Here is a 23474-nt window from a genome sequence, read left to right as displayed (position 1 = left end):
CTGGGGGAGGAGTGGCTGGAGAGCTGCCTGGCTGAAAAGGACCTGGGGGTGTTGGTTGACAGCCACCTGAACATGAGCCAGCAGTGTGCCCAGGTGGCCAAGAAGGCCAATGGCATCCTGGCTTGTATCAGGAATAGTGTGGCCAGCAGGACCAGGGAAGCGATCATCCCCCTGTACTCAGCACTGGTGAGGCCGCACCTCGAGTACTGTGTTCAGTTTTGGGCCCCTCACCACAAGAAGGACATTGAGGTGCTGGAGCGTGTCCAAAGAAGGGCAACGAGGCTGCTGAGGGTTCTAGAGCACAAGTCTTACGAGGAGCAGTTGAGGGAGCTGGGGTTGTTTAGCCTGGAGAAAAAGGAGGCTGAGGGGAGACCTTATTGCTCTCCACAACTACCTGAAAGGAGGCTGTAGCAAGATGGGGGTCGGTCTCTTCTCCCAAGTAGCAAGCGATAGGACAAGAGGAAATGGCCTCAAGTTGTGCCAGAGGGAAGTTTAGGTTGGATATTAGGAAAAATTTCTTCACTGAAAGGGTAGTCAGGCACTGGAACAGGCTGCCCAGGGAAGTGGTTGAGTCCCCATCCCTGGAGGTATTGAAAAGACAGGTAGATGTGGTGCTTAGGGACATGGTTTAGTGGTGGACTTGGCAGTGCTAGGTTAACGGTTGGACTTGATCTTAAAGGTCTTTTCCAACCTAAACGATTCTATGATTCTCTGGATCTTCTCTGACTGCGAGATGACTGGCTACCCACAGCTGTTGGCTGTTCTTAGCTGAAGGTTTGTGGGTGGGTGCATATACCTTCACTTTTGCAGAACTAGCGTTTTCTTGTCTCCAAAGTCTACTGATACATGCAGATACATGGCCAGTCCAGCAGCCATGCTAAGCACTGCTTTAACTTGTCATTCCCAGAAGAGACAACTAACTGGTCAGCCTGATGAATCAGCATGGGAAACATTATCTTCAGGGTTCCATATGTATTCCTCCTTCAGATTCAAAAGGACCAGTATACACCATAGCCTACTGTACATGCTGACGAGCCAAGCTCAGGCTTTGCCTTTAACTCCTTCTCTAGCCATAATTTTCACAAATACAATTAGCCACAGAGACATTTCGTTCATTTTCGAATTCCCACATGAATGCCAATTATGTTTCTAGTCACTGAACACATTTTTCCAACATCAGACAGTGGGTTAAGTACAAGTGTTAAATCAGTGTAAACCATCAGAATCCCTCTCTGCCAACACAAAGACTTAAGAGACTTACAAAACACAGTGTATTCTACTGTACAGAAGTTCACAGAGTGACAGCACTTTCAACACCGTCCCCGTGCCATTTGTTAATGGCAAACATATTTCCAGCTATGATTACAAGCAACAGGCTTGGAAGGAAGTATTCTGTACACCTGACCATACAAAGCACAACTCTGGAGGCTTTTGTTTGGCTAGTTCCTTTGGAGAGAGTGCTCTTTTTGTTTTTTTTTGTTTCTTTGTTTGTTTTTGAGGTTTGGGGTTTTTTGTTATTTTGTTTTGTTTTTTAACCTACCTGGCATTCACAATATTCCCTGCACTTAGTTCAACCATCTCTTCAAATCCCACTGCAAATATGTCAGGAGGGCAGTTCTCATCATCTGTTGGCAAGAGGAAAAAGTCATACAAGAGTTACTATTTTGTTGTTTCTTCTAACGACTTGTTTTCCAGTTTCTGTCAGAGATCATTCCTGTAGTTCTATCTTGTGTATCCCCTGCCAAGCTATACATATTCATAGCTCCTTTAATCTAATCTCACAAAGCAACCCCTGCAGTTCCTCTGAAATTTTTTCCTGCTTTTCTCCCACCAGTTGGTCTCCATCTCTCTTGCAGGAAGCAGTTCAGAACAGAGCATTATATTGTAGCAATGTTAAGATGAGAAAATATTCAATGTTCTCTCTCCCTCACCCCACTCATCACTAAAGCCACAACATCTCACTACCCACCATCTTTCACCCACTTGTCATTTTACTCAACATGCTTTTCCTTTTCTTTTTTTGACACTGATTGCTATGTAAGTGAACTTACTGTCCACACACCAGCATGTCCCTTCCCTCTCGATGCCTTTAGTACATTTCTCTACTCATTTAAAGAAGCCTTTGAAGTTTCTTCTTCTGTTTTCTTCCGAGTCTAACTTAAGCTTAGGATAGGCCACTCTAGAGCACAGTGACTCTCCCTTCCCTGGCCCAGGCCTGTGGATACTAACCTGGTAAAACACCAAAGATCCAATGCTCTCATATAATAGTGTGAAGCATATCTGTTAACCCATCAGGCCTGTCCATTGCCTAGAGGGATTTTATTTTTTTTTAAACTGTCATACGACCAAGGTAACAGTAACTTAATTCAACATGAAGACCTAAATAGTAGACAACCACAGGAACCTAAACCAGACCTGCCTCAGAAAATAAGAACAGAAAGAAAAGTAAAATATGCAGCAACTCTCTGTAGACACAAGGGTGAAACTAGCACATGACAGCTAGCCTCCTTTACTGGCTTAACATGACAGGCACTGTCATATGTGTATTTTCCATTAATAATTTTGGACATTTGTCTTTGAACACTTACCCATTGGTGTAGGCACTGCACTGACATTACCACGAACACAGACATTTGCATGGTCATACCCTAGCTCTGCCCATTCACATAACTCAGCTCCCTTCCAGAAGCTGCTTAGGCCTATCACGTTATGGCTGCCTGTACCACTTAGTCCTGCTCCTCCAGTTCTCTCAGGGAAAGGCCTGGCAAGGCTAGCACATGACAGCCTCTCAACAAATTTTGATATCATGGGCATAGTCATGTGCTAACACATCTAAACTGTTTCTGAAACAGACTGCACCGATCACCCACCCAAGCTGCTCAGAGTACAGTTGTCTGCACCTAATCACATATCCACGCACTCAAGCACTGAGGGTTCAAACAACACAACTTGTGTAAGTAGCCAAGGATTTGAGGAATGAATTCCTGAGCTTGAAGGTTAGGCACAGGAATATCCCTGTGATGCCTGCAGGAAGCTAAATTTTCCTCTGGAACAATGAAAGCATAGGTTTTGCCATAGTTTTGCAACCACTCAATTTTTAAATGACAGAACATTCATTTTTCATTTTCCTTAATAAAAACTGTAAATCAATTACAATACCTGGCCTTGTTCTATAAATAAGAAATTCAGCAGCCAATTTAAGCAAGCCACAAGCACAAGAGCTACCTATAGTGCTAAAGAAAGGAAATTACCTTCAACAAATGTAATAACTCTTTTTGTCTGAAGGTTTTGATAGTAACATTTCCAGACAATCTCAGAGTCGAGATTGTACAGATAAGTTTAGCTCCAGATAAAGATCAAGGAGACATTCTGAGGACACCTAAGCATGTAGCTCCCACTCACAACAAAGAACAAAGGACAGAGATATTGAAGAAGAAAACGAAATATGGGATGCAGAATAGCCAGATACACCCCACAATGGCGTGAAAGAGACCTCTGAATTCTGACCTGCTGAAGGTTCAAAGCAGAGTCACCTGGCACAGACCCACAAGTTGCTCTGACTGTCAGAAGCCCTTCACATGCACCGCTCCACTGCTGAGGGGAGGCAGCACAAGTCTCCATGGGGCTGAATACACCCCCAAGAACGGACAGAAAATGTCCTCCAAGATGCACTGCCTTTGAAAAGAACAGCTGGTCAAATCTGTGTCCCAACTTGCGGTCCCTAGAGATGCCACCAAATATTGCTTACACATTTTGACTGTGAAGTCTTACCCTGAAATTCAGAAACTCCAGAGAGCTTGGGAGAATCCAGCAGCCAGTCTGTCAGCTCGCTGGTACCGAGGATGTTGCTTCGAAACTGTTTCCCTCCGTTCACGTTCCAGGTGCCCGTGGCAACACGAACTCGCTTGAAGCTTGTGAATTCAAACTGACGCTCTGACATGGCCTTCAAAATACTTGGAGTTACTGACAGAAGAGGGGAGACAGACAGAAAGAGGGTGGGTGAAAGAAGAATGTGCCGTAAAAGGACAGAAAGCATCAGACAGCAGCAACGCAGTCCCTGAGAAATAATGACATTACTCTAGCAGCAACAACACGAAAGCTAAGGAGGAACTCAAATGGCAGTGGCAATAACTACAAGATAACTGGGGTTGACGTCAGCAACTTCTCTTCCAGAAATCAGGTACCCTTTGAAAGCTTGTGAAGGGCTGGTCACTCACTTTCAGCATACGTTTTCCTGTACTTCTTCAAGTAATAAGCAAACAAATTATTTTTCCTCCCTTAATCTTTTCAGTTTAGCCTACAACGATCAACATGTCACAAGTTATGACTTAAATTGAAGCCCTAACAAGTTTAGAGTGTGGGGGGAAAGGCAGAGAGCAGCACAGAATCTCACATCAGTCCAAAACTAGCACTGTCATGGCTCTCTAGCCTGGTCAGAGCTCCTCACAGGAAATCGTTATATTCATTTATTTTTGATGATTATAGAAAATTAGCAGTGTGCTTTTTTTTGTGTGAGCACCTGAGGTAACCTTAATCTTTAACCACCTGATTTGCATTGGCAGTCAGGCATAGGGAAGCTATCCATATTTTCCTTGTGGTCCGTATCAGGGAGCAGCCCCAGGATTGAAGTGGTGCTGAATGGTTCACGTCTATCCTATTAAAATCCAGTAGTTCTCTGGAGGAAACTGACCACCTGATACTGCTTGTGGGTGCAATTATCCTGTATTTTGCACACAAGTATTTTCTCAGAGAGCGCTAAGTTAGTTTACTCTAGATGGGTGCAAACAAAAGCGTATATGCTGTGGACTGTCAGGGCCTGAAGTAAAGCAGGGAATGAACCAACATAACAACATAAATGTGCCTTTAAACATCCAAATGGCTAAAAGCATGTGCAAACTCCAGGCCAAAAATATGGAGATAAAAAAATCTGAGCTCAAGAGACTTCCTCAAGACAAACTCAGACAGGACCGGACTGGGAATATAGCCCTAAAATCTTTCCCTTGGGACCAACTCCTCTAAACTGTTGGAGGAGATCATCATCAAACAGCAGACAAACATACTCAGAAGGCCAAAACAAAATATGAGAAATAAGCACAGTGGAATTAAAACTCACAGAGTTGTGCTATGGTCACTTGAAAGCAGTGTTTCAAACAACCGATTTGTGCAAAAAGTAGCTTATTTATTGATTTTTTTCAAAAGGGTGCAATTGCTTATATCACACAGCTAAAAACAGACACAAAAGAAAAGCGAAGGATTTACACTGGCCTTACCCAGCAGTGCAGTGTGGTCCATGAGCATCTTGCCTTTGTCTGCATATTCCTCGCTGAAGAAGTCACCCATAAGCAGCAACTCAATGGCTTCCTGCTTTACTGCATCAAAAAAATTTGACTGAATGGTGCGAGACACAGAGCGGGCGCCATCCTTGATCTTCCCAACCTACATCAGACAGGAATCATCAGTGCAAGTAACACTGAAGAGTAAACCGGACATCTTTCTTTACTGGTGAATAAACAGTTTTGCCGTTTTTCTTTACCTTGTGCTTCCCCTCAAGGGCACGACTGCCAGTAAATACTCTGCTCAGATTATGACCGTTGAGAGTCCACATTGCTTTGTAGGATTCCACAAAGCGCTCAATTATAGATTTAGAGTTCAACCCAAGGCTCTCTAATTGAGCAAGCAGGATCTGGATTAGGTGCAAAGGGAGAAAAAACAACAACAACGTTGTTCTTAAATTTTTTTTTTGCATTTTATCCTCAGTTTAAGTATTCCAGCCAGCACCATTATGTATCATAGAGCTGGCAAGACAGACTCATATCACTGAGGCCTATGCCCTCTTTCCCGTCTTCCCCATGGAACAGACAATGTATGCAGTAGTACAGGCATCCATGAAAGGTCCTCTGACAAACTCACCTCCAGTGCAATGAAGGACTGTACACTATTAGTACGATCCAGGCAGTCCAAACAATTCATTCGAAAAGTACCTGTCTGCAGACTTTGGTAACCAAACACAAGAGGAGGGAGGAAAAAAAGGTATATTTTAAAATAACATCTAATCATGAGTGGATTGAACAAGATCATCAAATGTTCAGCCTGAATATACCCACCCACATTTTGACAGTGCAAGCACATTGTGCACAATACATTCCATTAACATGTCTAATTACTTGACTATGTCTGCAAAACTGCATTAGCAAATCCATGCACTGGTAATTTTGCAGATTTCAAACAACGGAGATATAGTTAAGCCAAATAATTATTTAGCATCAAGACTACACTTTGTCTCAAAATTATGCTCGTGGTCCAAACACAGCAAGCAACCTGGGAAGGCCAAGACATGTGGTGCCTGGCTATACCGGGACAGAGGGGCAGGGACACTCACCGTGGACTTACATTCTCGCCCTTTGTGAAGATTCCAAAGTCTTCCCAGTGCAACTTCAGCTGAGGCCTCAGCAAATTTTCCAGTTTCTCAGTTTTCCCACCTTTTGCAAATTGGTGGTAGTCAAAGTTTATCATGGGAGTGTCTGCCGCATGGGAAGAGGCCCATAGCAGTTTCTGTTTAGATAGAGAATGAAGGAAAACAAATCCTGCTCAAGCCACAGTGTAAGGACTGATATCAGCATGCTTTTATCATTACTAAACTTTGCCTGTTTATCACGTCTTTAATATTGAGAAGTTCATAGGGAATTTTGAAAGGCCAGACATGAAAAAAGCACCTGAAGTTCCCTATTTGTTTTCTTTCCAAAAGTAAACTGGATGGTTAGACCCCAATTTTTCTGCAGAAGAACTCAAACTATAAGTGCAGAGTACACCTCAGAACTGCTGCTGTCTGTGCCTTGGCTAATGCCAGCCCTGCAGCAGTGGGCTGCTACCTCTGCGCGTGAGGGTGTACAGCAACAGTGATGCTCTGGGTAGGCTCAGGACCAGGACCCTGATGGGAAGGGTGTCCAGACCTGCTTAAGGTACAGGAGCATAACAGTGCATGGGTGTATTTTTTAACCATTCCTGAAGTGCCAAGACATGGGAAAACGTGGCCCTAAATTTCGGTAGAGGGTGCCTGGGGAGGAAGTAAGAAAGAAATGTCCCAGGAAACATACGACAAAATGTTTGTGGTAAACCACAAAAGTGAAAGAAGAGGCACAAACAGACTCATTATTTCACCGCCAATTTCCATGACCTCACATGCATTTCCATAATCACCACAAATTTCATTAAGGTACCTGTAATAGATATGACAATAATACATCCTGCTCTCCACGACAAAGCTAGGGAGAACTGTTATATTAACTCTAGCTATGCAAGCCTTTGTTTACTCCCTTCCCTTCTGCACATTCTCATCTCAAGAGACGGATACCTTACTCCACCTGGATTGTGACACAAACTGAACAAAACAATTCTGATATTACATTAACAGTGTACATGCAGCAGTTACACCAGTATAATTGTATAAAGTAAGCCATTAAGCCTTAAACTCAGAACTGTTGTATCATTTTTGACCAATGATAAATACATAACAGTACAGGTGTGTACTTAAACCATTCTTCATGTTATTCTTAGGAAGATATACTCCAACGTATCTGTGTCAGATTTCTAAAGCAACAGGCACTTAGGGGGCAGACTGCCACCAGCCTCCAGCCAGACACAGGCAGCTATGCATTGCTGCAAATCCCACTCAGTGCCAACCTGCGGCTTCAAGTACACACCAGTTTTAAAAATCTGGCCATGAGAATACTGCACCAGAACCCAACCCAGCTACAATGCCTGACATCCTGAAAGCACAACCCAGATGCTTTCAGGTATTAGTTGTGCCTAGGGACACGTAGGGGTCAGGAAAACCTCTCTCTTCATACACCAGACTGTCATCCGGTGCTCAGGCAGCCCATTCCCATCACCGTCAGTGTGAGATAGCTATTTCCCATTACAATCAGAGCAAGACAGCTTGCTTACGCTCAGTGAGCCAGGGTCAGGGCCTGGCCCCCAAGCAATTCCATGAGGCACCTGACTGCACAGGTGACTACATACCATGACAAAGCTGACCACAATTCATTTTTGCAAATGTGAACTACTCTTAGGAGAATTAGGGCGATTTTTTTCGAAGTCTGGTTAAAGGGAATGCGCATAAATGTGTGAAGAAATAAGCAGGAAGGCAGTGCTGGAAATTAAGCTATGAGACTATGAAGCACCATTCTCTCAGTATGTAACATCTAGTAAAGAGATAACATCATTTCTTAAGATATACTATTCATCACCTACCGGGCCAGAAGGGAAACAGAAGAACACGGAGACTCAGGGGAAATCAGCAGTTTAAAAAAACAAACAAACAAACAAACGTTTGCTTTTACCTTAAAAGCTCTGTTGAGCACCTCCTCCCCTCCTCTACTTCCCAACAGGTTAACGATCACTTGTTTTCCATACTGTTCTTTCAGAAGCATCATATGCCTACAGCAAAAGTAACCATAGTAAGTACTAAACAAAACCATGTTATGTTGCCTACTACCTTTTTCAAAATACAAAAGTAGAGATCACTGGTTGTTCCATCCAGCAGAAAGTTTCAGCCACAGCAGCTACAGACATCTTCCTCAGTTTCCTTGCGAGCAATTATTAAATAGTACAAATGGTGAAGGTATGCAATTGATGGACACAGTATCTTGTACTGAATTTAAAGAAAGAAGCATATTAGGAAACAGGCCCCAGATCTTTCATGTCAGCGTTGGCTTTGATATTGCCCTTCGTATGCTCCCACCTCTTGGCTGTCAGCCTGGGAACTACATAGGAAGGACAAGAAGAGAGGAAACATGTTACACTTCAACAGGAATTGCCCAGCATCTTGCAGGGCTGAGCCTACAAAGAGGCAGCAGCAGCAGTGGGGCCTAGGACTCCCATGCCAAGGCCAGAGAGGCACAAACACACGTCATAGGAGACAGGGTTCAGTCATCTCCGAGCTACTGCAACATTGAGACATTCACTCTCAACTTAATTAAGCAGGAAGGTCAGTAATCATAAGAACTGCTGTGCTGAATCAGACCAAAGGTCCTTTTAGCCAAGAGGGCTGGCCCAGATTCTTCAGGAAAAACACAAAATAGGACAAGTATAAAGTGGTATTTTTTTGGGCATACATCCCCAACCTCTCAAAGCCTGACATTTAGGGACTCTCAAGTCAAGAGCTTTTAGCCAGATGCAGAGGCACCCATTCTCCCCTCAATACATTTTTTTCAAGTTGGCATACATGTGCTACAGGAGCTGTGCTGGCTCACCAAGAGACAACCAGATCTTAAAGCCATCTTCCATCATGTACTAACAACATTGTAGTAGTACTTAAGAGGAAGCTGGATAGAAATAGACAAAAACAATAAAATAAACACTCACACAAATGAAAAGCTATTACATGCTGCAAAGCGACATGCAATGGCGAAGTGTCAGAAAAACAGCAAGCATGCATCTTTCTGGCATGCACCTTTAAGTCCTAGAACCAGAAATAAGCCACACACAAAACCGTGGAAGGGGAGAAAAGAAAGAAAAAGTTACCAGCATGGCCTTCAACAAACATGGCTAAATATATTTTCTGGTGCTATTTATGTTCCTGATTCTGCAACCAGTTCTCTGTATGCTAACTCTTCCCATACATTTGCACCCCCCTGATCCCAGCATCAAGATCCTACTTCTCTGCCAATGTTGCTTCCTTACAACAAAACTGCTGAAGCTCAGGTGACCTGCTTGAGTACAGTAAGCAGAGCTCCCCAAGGATTTCTCGGGGAGAGGGGACAAAAAAGATCCACTAACAAGATTACCATTCACTTCTCACAGTGCCTTCTCAACACATTAACCTATCAGATGGGAAAATGTAACAGGCTAAATCCACTCTTACACTCTCAGAAAAGCTGTAGCAGGTTGTTAAGTTTCAGCATCTTTTTCCATGTAAGTAGTTGCTTATTCCTTGCCCATTTTCAAAGGACTGTCTTTTACAGATCTGTAAGCAGACAGATCCCTAACTTCATCTAACCCAAAGGCTTTTCTGCGCACAAGGGAAAGAAGGAATAGTACAAGTTGATCATCATGTTCATGTTTCTTACAAGAAAGCTATTCACCAGTTTCATCAGAGAGAAAAGACTGACTGAGCTAAATGGTCTTACGGAGTTGTTCCTTGCTGAGGTACTCTCAATTTCTTGGGCAGCACAAGAGGATGCTGAATAAATTATCGGTTTCTTCTTATATACGTTATCTCTGCTGTGGAATGCAAACCTCTAAGATGGAGCTTCAGGGACACTGGCAGGGCAAGTTACCATGGCACCTGATGACCACAAGACCACGAGTCTCAAAGGCATTTGAATTCAGTAGGATTTAAGAGCCTTAAAAAGCTTGGAGAATGTAGGCTAAGACCCTTCAGAGCAGGGACTGCTATGGTGCCTAGTCCCGTTAGATTCTAATCCCTGTTTGGGGTCTTCAGTGCTGCAAAACTATTAACAGTCACTAATGTCATGTTTGCTGACAGTTGCAGTAAATGAAATCAAGGTATTAACAGGCCTTACTCAAAATTAACATAAACTCTGATTTGCCAAAACCAAAGCAAAACAGAAATTAATCACTTGACCTGGCACTTAGAAGTTGAAGATTTCCCACAGGCCAAATCCTTCATGTCCTTTTCAGGCAATGTTCCCAGTGATGTCCATAGGAGTTTGCCCTTAAAGGACAGCACTTCATAGTCAGACATTCAAAGGCATCAAGCTAATGTATGGCTTTTTTTACAGTTTCCAGCTGACAAGCAGAGTATTAATTGCTCAAAGAGGTTTACAAGCCAGTCTTCGGCTAAAGTAGAAAAGCATCAGCATGACAGCATCATATATATGCTGTCAATACTGATCACAGAATACTGATCATAGAATAAGATACTGATCATAGAATAAGACACTGTTGTTTCTTTATAGCAGTAAAACAATGAGGAGAAAAACAATCCAGATAGATTGGCATGGAAGCAGTGTTTACTTTTTAATTACCTGTGTTACAGTGCTAAAGAGTATATGTTCTGAGTACCTTAAGTGTAAATTCACATTTGTTGGCTCACAAAGGGTTACATAGACCCTTTTGCATACCACTCAGTATTTCTTAGCTTTTACAGAAACAAGCCAGGAGACCAAATTAATTCAATTACCATTAAAAACAGAAAGGAAAATGCACAAAAATAAGTGAATAAATAAAGTAAACCCACTTAATCCCACAACACCTGAGGGACTGGCAACATCATCTGAGAGATGTTTCACATCTCTCAGGATTTACTAGGAAGGCATAAAGTTGTGGAATCTTGGTTAAACGCCAGGCTGCTGTGTTATTGCCAAAGTGGAATGAAGCTTACCTGTCAAAGGCAGGAGCATTAGCTTCCAGACCTCTGTTAAGCCTTAGATGATGAGAACCCACCTAAAATAAAATATTGGAAAGAGAAGAAAGAGAAGTAACTTCTTAAATTGCTACGGTCCTAAATCACTAGATGTCTCCCTTTTTCCTTCAGAGCAAAACATCTCTCTAACAGCACCAGACAACTCTAACAGACTCCACACACCCACACACATAATATCCTTAATACAAAAGCCACAGCTTTTATTAGACAACAACATTTACAACTACAAGTGAAAACACGATTATCATTAAGCAAAGGGATACCTACACATCTTTTTATGGCCAAACAAATCACATCCCTTTGCCAGGTTCCTCTAGCAAATATCCTACACTGCCTCACACGAGCATGCTGTGTGCCCAGCATTCTTCCTGCCCTTCCCTCAGCAGAAAAGGCTGCAGTTATGCCAGTTCCATGGGCTGTGTGTCCTGAGTTCTTTCATCTTTCATCATTTACAGAAACTAAAAAGCATCAGAAAAGTCCTTTGAAAATATGAAGGATAAAATCCTGTGCCATCAATCTAATAAGACTTTTACTATGGATGTCAACAACAGTAGCCTCAAGCTCCTTTTGAATGCTAGCTGCTGTTATTACAGTATGCAGACGGCTTCTTTCCTCTCCAAAAACTACACTGCTAATTATTTATAGGATCATGCATTGCTTCCCGTACTTCATCATCTTCCTTTGTCTTTATGAGGTTGGATTCTGCAATTCTTTCTAACATCAGCACCAGCACACTCACATCCAAGGAATAACAGTTATGAGTATTCACCAACATAAACGAAAGCTGCATAATCTAATCCAGATTAGGCGAAAAAGCAGACTGTGTCCCTACTAAAAAACTGAAAATTCTTTTTAACTAGAAATGCTACGCACTATCCAAAAATACCTGGGGAAAAGCTCTATGGCTTCATAACATACAGAACAACAGTGCTGGGTACAGCTACACCATGGGCAGGACGTCTGCACAACCATATGGGCAGACCCGTTTTATAAAAAGAAGCAAGTATTGCACTGGATGGTGCTAACAGACAACAATAGAGATCCTTTAGTCATCTTTCTTTTGCACTAAATCCAGTAGTTCTGAATGGTACCTACGTGCTAGACTTAAAGATAAAAAAGTACCAAATAATCTTTAAAGAATCTATAAAAAGTTACATTAACATATATGCATATATGTGCATACTCATTCCATACTTATCCCTCTGTTCAGAGAATGCAAAGAGTGCTAGGGTGATTCTTATTTGAGCTTGTAACCTGTAAGTCACAGACCATATGTAACCCGCTAGGCTTGATGCAATAATCTCCTGATGAAACCCTACATCTCTGCCTTGCAGAAGATCAGATTAGACCACCATCATTCTTTTGACTGAAATCTAGCAAACACATCATCCAGACATTAAGCTGTGTTTCAAGGTAATGTGCTCCTATAGAGCTCCTGGTATCCCTAGATACTCCAGTTTTATTGTGGAGGTCAATATCATCAAGCCAACCGGGCATTTCAGAAGGAAAGGTTATTCCAAATCAAACTGAAAATGTGATAAAGATATTGCTACAAGCTTCAGCTTAGGACATTAGGACACAGTCCCTTACAAATAGTTCCCTGTAGAGGCACACGAACACATGAAAATGTCAAACTTCAGTTAACTATAGCCATTTGCCTGGTTTAGTTCTGTTTATCTAAACATGCAAAATTTCCTACAAGGTAAACCTAAAATGAAAGAGCTCAGCATTTTCACGGAATGAGCTTTGCAGCTCATTTAAAAAAACAATTAAATTGTATGTAACTTCTAAATTATAAGTAGCAGGAGAGATAAGTATGGTAGGCTTTTTGATTATTTGTTTACCTGAAGCCCCGGTTGCTCCCAAAACAGTGGAACAGAACCTCTGATTTGCACAAAGGAAGAGACGTCATCATCCAAGTAAATCGTCTGCAAAAATAAAATAAAGGGAAGGAGTTCTGCAGTTAGATCTCTCAGTCTGTGACCCCTTCATCAGGTGACAGTTTAAGACACTGAACTCAAAGGGTAAAAAAAGTAAACCATGTATCTCACTGTATCCACTTACTGCTCAGCCACTTTTCCATAGTCTCACAGGCAGCGGAACAAAGCACAACGTATTTGCTTTCATGTCATCACAGCAGATTCAATTCATTACTCACCAGAAATAAGAGAAAATTTAAAACACCACCACTGGCAAGAAGGAAGGAATCTTTCATCCACAATGAAGATGGATTTGATCTACTGGTGGAGACACTCAGGAAGACCAGCCATATACTCTGTCTCTCTCACAAAATTTAACTGTCCAAAATGTCATTGCTCCTTGTGACCGATGATGGGTTATGTCAGGTGTGGGATAAGCTTATCTCTTGCTTTATTTACTATTTCTTATTTCACTGCGTGTTGTGCCTTGTCAGAGTGTCTAAATAAATCTCAGTGAAACCAGCAGCTTCGCCACTCCCATTCTGAGACACAGCGAACAGCACGCGATCTACTGCTTTTCCAGGAGCGAGAGGCTCCAAACTCCCCATTCCTTCTCTAACCAGACCTCAAACTCTCCCTTAATATTTGTTCTTATGATCACTGCTAACAAGCTGATTTTGAGTCAGATCTATGCGAAGTACAAAGACTGATTTCCCCCTTTGCCTTCCCCCTCCACCAGCCCCCAAGCAAAGCATTACATTATACGTTAACTTAGCACAAAAGGTACTATCTTCAGATTCAGTATGACCACAGAGCAACTGTGCAAAGCCTGGCTCACCCCCCTGGCCTATACTTAGCTGTGGAATCCTGGCTGTTTTCCATAGGGGATACATGATACACATCTCTGTTATCTCATGCATGACAATAAGTCCTCTGCAGCCCTGCGGAGGAATGGTAACCAGGTCATCCAGGTAGCTGCTTCTCTAACCGCATCATATCATTTAGCACAACTGCTGCCAGCTAGCTAGCAGCTCCCAAAATAGAAAAGAACATGAAAATGGGTTACTCTACAGCTTTAACGTGGTTTGTGCTTTTGGATTTGCCACTAGATGTGCTGGCTGGGTGGCTCGGGGAAGTGCCTTCATTTACCTTGAACTCCCATCTTTATAATCACTACCAATGTACATTTTTAGAGTTACACATGTGAAAAGAAGTATAGCTACACCAGAGAAGTACGTATTTAAATATTCCATCACCAGTTTTATCTAACTAATCTTTACAATATTTTTGCAGAGCACTTACAACTACCCCCATTTCACCAAGATGAAAGACTTAAGGGGCTTCATCAAGGACACAATGTCAGTGTTAGAATGATGGCTACCCCAGATGTAGTGCAAAACTGTACGTTTCAATGTTTTTAGCCTCACGCCAATGAACTGAGAACCCTTCTTTGTTGCATCTCATCCCAGCACAACCCCCTGCAAGAGAGGGGGTTGCTCAGAGAAGCGCCCTTGCGAGGCCTGCCTCGCAGCGTGAGTAACGTGGCTCTAAAACACGCTCTCCCAGTAAAGTTTTCTAAACATTGCCAGTATCTGAGCGCAGGAGCTAATTACCATGGCAACACACTGGTGCACCTCTCTTTGCACTTCTGTGCTCAGAAGAGTTCATCCTGCAGTTGGACTACAGGAGGAGTGAGCAGGCCCACCTTCCTCCTCTGTCGCATCCTCACTGAGACAGGTTGTACCAAGATGAGTCAGTGACTCCTAAACACTGAATCATCTTTTCACTCACTCATGGACCCAGAAGAGCCAATTGTAAGGTAAAGCAAATTTGTGTAGCTCCATTGACAGCCCCAGCATTATCCTGACTCACACTAAATGACGGTCAGGTCCTGAATCTATGAAAAAAAGAGTCAGGACTGGCTCACTTGAAAATTTGACACGAATCATCACCTTAGTGATGCGATGGGTTGAAACGAAGCATCTAACAATGATGATTACAAACAAAGCTTCATATGAACTACAATTTGGCCACTCAAACAGCTTGTACAGAGGATCAGTTTTCTTTACGATCTTCTGGAACATTCTGTTTCCGTAACTAACCAAAAAATGGACAGCTCAAGTATCTCTTTGGCCAGCTCTTTTAAAAAAGTCCCACCTGCAAATTCTCTAGATCCACTGATTAAAAGATAACAATAACAGTAATAATTCTAATTTTAATACCGGCAGTTTAACATCTTCCTGAGCTACAGTTTAAATGGAAAAAAAAAGACCAAATATTTCTGCCTTTCTGCATTAACAGATGCTCATATTTCCACTGACTAGTGATTCAGCATCGTAAGAGTTAACAGATGTTCGTTACTACTATCACTCACATTTTCTGTTCACTGGTTTTCACCCATTACCTCTTCTAACCGTTTTCTGCTCTATTAAGCTGTGCATTTGGAAAACTGAACAACAACAACAACAAAAATTCAAACTATTTGGAGATCATTCCTGTGATCTAAACAGGATGCCCACATCCTGATGTGCTGGGCTGGGGACATCCTCTCTCAGAGTGAGGTCTAATACAGAACTCCCCTATGATGGTAGGGCATTTTAAACAAACTGACATTTTTATGCTTTTAGAAATTCAGATGTTTTTGAACTGGGAACATGGCCTCTCCAACACAGTCATTCACAAGAAAGTTCTCTGCTTTAGCACATATTTTTTTTCTTTTCACTTACAGGGCTCATCATTCTGTTCTCTGGAGCAATTCTGTGGTCTTTCACAATCCTCTCACCTCATTTTCATGACCCAGATGAATCCGAAATTATTTTCTTCAGAGCCGCCAGTGAGTTGGAAAAAGACCTAGTATTTTTTAATGAGTGGGAGAGTAACACCCTTTTCTGCCAGTCATTCCTTCCTAAACAGATTGTAACCATTTCATTAAGCATTACAACTGTGCAAATCTTCCCTGAATTTCAGCAATACCCACTATCTTTCATGCACCACTCCAAGGAACATGACCCCTGATCTTGACATTGCCTTCTACTATGTATGCCCCTTGTCATTACAACAATAGTGGCCACAGCCTTCCTACCAGCAGATGTCTTAAGTGAGCAGGTTGAAAGACTGAGACTAAGACTTTCCAGTTCAGGAATGGACATATTCTTAACACCCATATACACTATAAGAAACCACATTTGTTAAAATCTTAAATAAGCACTGATAATACATCCAGGTTAAAATTATACTCATAAATAAAAGATTCCAACTTCATTGCTTATGTAATTCCACCATTTATGCATGGTTAAGTACAGAATTTCTTTTCTCATATTCTTCCAAGCTTTGATCATTTTTTTGTTCACAGTGTCATGTTTTCTACAAGCAGATATCTGTCCCACTTTTTTGTCGTTCTAGTTTTGACTTTATTACCCCGTCCTCTAGCAGATCCATTTCTCTTATTCTAAGGCACTACATAAAAGGTGAACAGTTCTTTAAGAAAAGAAACCATTCCTTTTTAAAAAGCACTTGAGAATTTTCCTGTCCCCTGTTTTCCTTAACTCATGGACAAGCAATACATCCAAGAAGATCACATGAGTTTTCCTCTACCAGTTCAACAACAATCAGTTACATTTTGGACAACACTTTGTCATTAGGGTTGATACATACTGCTAAATTTTTGTCTTTGGGCTTCATAAAACTATTGTGGAGTCTTATCTTTTGTCTTAGATCCAAAATGACACCAAGTTGTTGCCTACTTGCGCCAAGGAGAATGTTCGTTCCTATCAAATCCTCAAGGACTACTTCATTAATCTCAAAGGGTCTGCTCATAGAACAATCCAATCCAGTTAGCTGGATGGATTTTCAGACACATTTCCTGCAGTTTCCCATCAGACAACGTAATAGCAACTGGACACTTAACCCATGAGGAGGTCCTCTTTGCCTTGATAACAGATTGCCTGTCCTCTGACCTCTGGTGTTAGAATTTGCCATGGTTTTCTTTCAACTTCTGCTGTCTTAGACTCTTTTTGTGGTCTCTTTCTCCAACTCCAGGATCAAGGGTGATACTGCTGACAGTTCAAGAGGACATTCATCAATCTTTCCTTCTGTTGCATAGGGCCAGACCTTGCCCCTGTGATCCAAAGACCTTTCCTGGTAACACAAGCTTCATGCACAGGTACTGCTAGCAAGCTTCTGAGCAAGAGGCAAACTGGTAGCACTTCTGAGCAAAAAGCAAACATCTATGTCAACCAGCTGGTGTTCTCATCTCAGCATGCTGCTCCCATTCATCGCTTGGAATAATTTATTCACTAATCTCCATCATTTAGCTTCATTAGAAGGAAATAATTATCCAGTCACAACTTCAAATGGCAAAATTCATTACAGACTCAAGGGGCACAGAGACACACTCCATGATGAAATGGATACTCACATGGCTTGTTCTGGGATCCCCAGCTCTGCCACACAACCCACAAAGAGCATGGATAACAGATGGCCTAAACATACCTCTCCGTGAGTCCCTTTAACTCAGACCACGGGATCCAAGGATGTACTTGCCAAAATAATCCTCTTTTCCCCGCCTGGGGCCATACTAAAACTTGATCCAGAAAATAAATTAACCACATGATTGCATCCATTCCTCTCCTGAAGAGCTATCCAACACGGTCTAGGAGTTATTGTGCAATAGGGATCATTTTTCTTAATCCATGCCCGACATTTTTTTCTTAAACTGGAAGAAAGGGAAGGTTAGTCCAAATTCATGGCATTTCCTTTTAATGCCTTGTCAAGGTTTCCATTTTCTTTATTGAACAGTTCCATGAAGGGGAAAACAACTGAAACGATTAATTTATCTTTGGTAAATTAAGAGTTGTTCTCTGAAAGTCACATACTAAGATATTGAGAGTTTAGCACAACTCTTTGGAAGATAACTGGGGGAGGAGCTGAAATGTAAACAGTGACAGGCACACAAACTAAATGAAGAAAGCACACTTGTTTCTCAATGCTATCAGCAGAAAAGAATTAAAAGAATGTGATACAGTCTCAATTTTAGGGGATTAGTAGGAGAGGAAAGAAGAAAGGGTGAAAGGAAACATTTAAGCTATCGCTGGGAAACAGTGTGATTTTAAAACTACTTGAGGATTAACTGCAACACTGCAAGTAGAAAGGGCTGCTGTCCCATTACAAAATACTGGCAGCAAATCTGGAAGCACACATTAGAGAGATTCCAAAAAAGCCCTCTTTTCTCTCCCCGACATGTTTTGTTTTCCTTAAGTGTTTCCTACTATTTTTTCTTTCTTCTTTTTTCTTTGGAAAGACGCAAGCCAAATGATCAAATATCTGAAAGATCTACTAGTAGTTTTTTGGGTTTTTTTGAAAAGCAAAAGTGAAGCGAGGTATTTAACTTTTTCCCTCTTCTTCTCAAACACTCTGAGTCACAGCAGTTAAGTGAGCCCACAAAAAAATGACTCATTGCAGAGCTAAAATGCCACAAGACTAACTCAGTGGGAGACAAAAGCATACCATCTATGCATAAAAGAGCTGCCTGGAGATAAGACTAATTGTTTCTCCCTCTTCTAAAAACAGAAAAATGTTAGAAGTAATTCCTATAAAGGGGGGAAAAGTCCTGGCTTTTCAGAATCCTAGGGTGCTATTTATCCATGAAAGCACACAGCCAGCATGCCATTACACTGTACAGGCTGCAGCAAATGGAAACAAAATGTTATTCAGCCAAGATATTACCTCATAGGCGATTAGTCAGTAGTCTACTATGAAAGTAGGAGCGAGTTTATTCTAGGACTCTTCCTTCCTAATGGTTAAGTGGATGCCAGCTTGAACTGGATCTCAGGCATCCCACTGGTTAGCCCAACTTCGCTTTCTTAGGACACGCAGTTTGGTAAAACTAGTGTTTATCCCCATTAGCAACAGCAACCTTCTTTTCTCCTTTAAAAACAAAAAACAAACAAAACCACACAATCCTTTGAAACTGCAAAACCTTGTTATAATTTTCAACCTACTTGAGCCTTTCACCCTGTAACCATTCGACTCTTGTGCTTTTGCTCACCAAATTGCAAAACACTCAAAAGCCTTCAGTCCTCCCACTTCACGGCAGCCCCTGGCTGAACGGGAACAAAGCGCAGCAGTTCCTGTGAAGAGCCTGACCCAGCCCCAGCTAAGGGAAGCATGAGCAACCGAGTACTGCTTTGCCACTCACCAGGAGCCAATCCTCAGGTTTTTTGCTGGGATGCAAAGGCCATCTTATTTTTCATGCTAATCGTTTGCAACGTAATGTATTCCGGGAATATAATTAAATAGAACGAGTTACTTCTGACCCAGCTAGTGAGCAGGATAGCTGAAGTGTTTCCCATAATTAGACAACCGCTAAGTGCAGTGCCGCAAATATGAGACTGATCTGAAAGCAAGCTGACAACCCTTTCTAACATTTTCTTTCCTCTGCATTTCAGCAAGAGAACATTCTTCAATCCTGAGTGCAAAAATACTTTGCACTAATGCTCATGAGAAGGCACTCAACTAAAATAGCAGACTGTACCAAGTTATTACTGAAAAATGGCATATGTCCCTTCTTCTGTTCCCAAGTTCCAGGGGAAAATTCCACTTTTCGGTGAGCAGACCTATCTGCATCTCCCAATGCACTGACAGACTTTCTAGAACGATGTAGATGCTTTAGGACTTGACTTGCAGTTGCTTTGGAGCAGAGGCACAAAAGAGAATTATTAGCAAAGAATTCAGAGGCTGACAGAGACCCAAGCACTGCAGGGGAAGAGTCTGGCATCCAACAAGCAGAATTTGTGGAAGCCTGAACACTAAGTGGAAAGCTGCCAGGCCAGCCTACTGAAAACGCAGGCAAACCAGGAAAAGGAGGGACATGAGCGAAAAGCCACCCACATCCCCGATGAGAACTCTGACCACTGGGCAGAAAGTCACACGTGCAACATTGTGCATGCTTTGAACATGTCTTGGGGATCAAACCTCACCAGCAGACTGGGGAATACCAGTCTGCAACTCCTCCAGGCCTTTTGCTGAGCAATGCAGCACTGTCAAGTCTAAGGTAGCTCTACACGTGTCCTTAGGCAGAAGCAGGTGAAGAGGTTAAAGCTGTACCATCAAGGCAACATGTTAGAGGAAATTTTGAAAGTGCCTAAAATCTTTGGATTTTGGACAAACAGGTGCCTGAAGGCATGCCTGCCTCATGCAGTGGGATGACAGAAAGGACAGCACTGAGTGTGAGCCGCTACACTCACGCAATGCCATGAGGAAATATTAGTGCTAAAGTATGGGCACTTTTGAGGGGGGATGCCACCCTCAGCAGTCAGGCACAGTCCTACAGTGACAAAGCTATAACTCTTCTGGAACAAGTAAAGACACAGCTAGCTTAAGTATCTCTATACTACACTCACTGTGTCATGTAGACACGTCTCACCAGCCTCCCCTTATGTGGATCACCTTAGCAATCTATTTTCATGGTATGTGCACCTACATATTTAGACACATACATACACATATAAAAACAATCTATGCTACATACACAGTTTTGTAGATCTTCCCAGAAGACGCTGAAAACAACCAAATTTTAGGAGCAGATCCTTGTCCTTTGTCGATAACTACTACCAGCCATTTATCTATTCTGCTTATAGAGACATCCATTTCTGTATGACGATTCTGACTGCTAGTAATTACTACTTCTATTCAAAAAGGAAAAGGTGATTATGCTTGAATAAGAATGCATTTATTTCAGCGGGAACAGAAGATTTCAGATTCTTCAGGGTCCACTGCTTTTTGTTCACTTTCAAGGTAGTAAGCTAAACCATGTGTAATAAACCACTTGACTCTGTGTTATTTTGCTTGGCTGTGTCAATCAAGGGAGCCTGCTGAATGCATTTCACCCATATATTTTGTCTCAGCATCAGCTGGAAATAAGGTTTTTACCATGTATGTATAAAAACTGTGTCATACCACCTCTCACTGGAGAGAATCCCCCACAAAGCAAAGGGGAATATAAAGCAAAGTCTCTTTCAAAACGAGTTGCGCTGGAATTTGCCTAACTCTGAGAAGATGGTGTTTTTTCTCCGTTTCCTTTACTAGCCAAAGATTATTTGACTGCCAGCGAACACAGCTCCTTTGCTGGGGAGCTTCCTCTTAACTAGAATGATATATTTGAGCGCTGAGAGTTCTTTTTCACCATAGCACAACATACGCTACCTACTTTCTATAAATGTTGTTGTGGCTGGTCTGCAAAAGTCCTGTGAGGCAGGAAGTTAATAATCACCCTCGCTTTTTAGCTGAAAAACTTACTGTAAAAAGAAGTGATGGCTTCGATCCAATAAGGCAGACAGGAGTAACTTGAAACATGAATATTTATGATCATAAGATTTTATATGATTCTAAAAGTGACTTCCTTAGAGCCAAAAGCAAATCTCAGCTCTAGTCTTTGCTGAAAATCACCCCCAGCATCCCTAAGCAAATTCTTTTACACCAGTGTAGACATAGTTATGCCACTGTAGTGCAAAGGACTTTCAACGGCTAGCCCAGCAAACCTGGTGGTATGGACTAACAGAGATACTTTAAAATGAATGAAAGAGAAATGAAGTGTAGAGACCATTACTTTACAGAAAATCTTTCAAACTAGTTCTTCTCCAATGTTCTATAGCATGGGAAACACAATGAATTTTAGAAAAAATGTACTTTAAAATGTATGCAGAATGCATAAAAGTGTGACATTTATTCTGGAACAGATTTGAAAACATTCTTTTGTTTAATATATGGGCCTCATGATTGATAATTCTAAGCAAGTTTTGTGCAATTGAGAAACTTATTGTTACACATGTTTATTTCGCATGAATTAACACACAGAGCTCTCTGCATGGTTTAAAAACCCATGTCTATATTTCACTACAATATCAAATGGCTAGACTTTCACATTCATGAAAAAAATCAAAAGTATTACTGAAAATTGCGTGCATGGAAAAGTCAGAAACACAGAAAAAGAACAGATTGCAAAGAAATGCTTAATGGGCAAGAACAAATAGATCTGTCATGCAATAATATTTTAAATATTCTTGGAAAAAACACTTACTGAACTCCTTTAATTCTTGTTGGAAACTCTGCCCCAATTAAACTCGAGTGGACTGAATTAGTCAAAGCTATTGGATACATCCGCTTACCTGCTCCGTCTCAACAAAGTTAGACACATGTCCATCATCATTGACCCCTCGAATGTGAAACCGGGCACCAGCTCGCTCACAGCTGATGCGAGAGATGAGGCAGGCTTTCGCCTTCTTGTGGGAAGCATAAACAGTGCGAATGTCCACTACGCCACAGATCACTTTCAGCAACCAGTCAGAGCAGTTCACCTGGTAGTGTTTGAAAGGCACATGCAATAGCTGGTTCCTGTAACATTCAACAACATAGATACATTACTGAATAAAATAAGGCAGACAGGCATGGGTGCCACCCCACAACAATCACTAATTTAAGCAATTACTGTTTTGTGACCCCTCTTCTGTTGTACCTTTACTTTATCCAAAACCAGGAAATATCAGGAAGAAATCTTGGTGAACTGCTACAGTGAACAAGAACATGCAAATTTTAATAGCACAGCTACCACCAACGTGCTGTCGTTATATCTTGTACCTCTGCCTTATAAATTCAGACACAAATGTCACCTCTTTCAGTTCCAGTAATACATTTCTATTTAGTAACCTTTTTCATAAATTACAGTGCTGTCAAGCTAATTACTTTTTGAACAGTACTGCCCAGACCTTAGCATACACTACAGGATGAAGAGTCATTTTAAAACCCACCAGGATTTTCAGGAAAATTTTTCCAAGCAGAAACTGGACCCATAAGTCAATGGAGATATTGCAAAAAATGCTACTAAAATTAAGAGGAATGTCTGTTTTAACCTTGAGTTTATTTTAAAAAAATGAAACCCCAGCGAAACCCCTGAAGAATTGTTCTTCTAGAGTACAGCATTTGTCTGAAAAAGGTGCAAGTCATTCTTACATTTTTAAACTAAGTATGTAAGTGAAAAAGCAGCTCTAAAACAATTTTTGGTATCTCTTCCACCTCCTTCTTCTAGCTCTACTCACAGGGGAAGTCTTCACTCAGCCAAATTCCAGTAGAATTTTGTTCTCGTTGGAACTCATTTAACAGCCAGTTTGTGTTGC

At 41.6% G+C, this 23474-nt stretch overlaps 1 protein-coding gene across 1 annotated transcript in view; it reads right to left on the bottom strand.

The window, feature by feature from the left end:
* The window catches only part of SYNJ2 (synaptojanin 2), a gene marked incomplete at its 5' end in the record, with an annotated part of 68055 nt that overhangs the window by 23243 nt on the left and 21338 nt on the right, over nt 1-23474 (bottom strand). The window contains 10 exons of the mRNA XM_082307655.1: nt 1541-1625; nt 3772-3963; nt 5271-5436; nt 5534-5683; nt 5911-5992; nt 6380-6552; nt 8340-8436; nt 11345-11406; nt 13231-13314; nt 22470-22695. Coding sequence (XP_082163781.1) covers nt 1541-1625; nt 3772-3963; nt 5271-5436; nt 5534-5683; nt 5911-5992; nt 6380-6552; nt 8340-8436; nt 11345-11406; nt 13231-13314; nt 22470-22695 — 1317 coding nt within the window. The remainder of the gene's footprint in view (nt 1-1540; nt 1626-3771; nt 3964-5270; nt 5437-5533; nt 5684-5910; nt 5993-6379; nt 6553-8339; nt 8437-11344; nt 11407-13230; nt 13315-22469; nt 22696-23474) is intronic.

Source organism: Platalea leucorodia (assembly GCF_965183815.1).
Source record: "Platalea leucorodia genome assembly, chromosome: 3".
NCBI classification, from domain to species: Eukaryota; Metazoa; Chordata; class Aves; order Pelecaniformes; family Threskiornithidae; genus Platalea; species Platalea leucorodia.
This window is presented reverse-complemented; position numbering and strand designations above follow the sequence as displayed.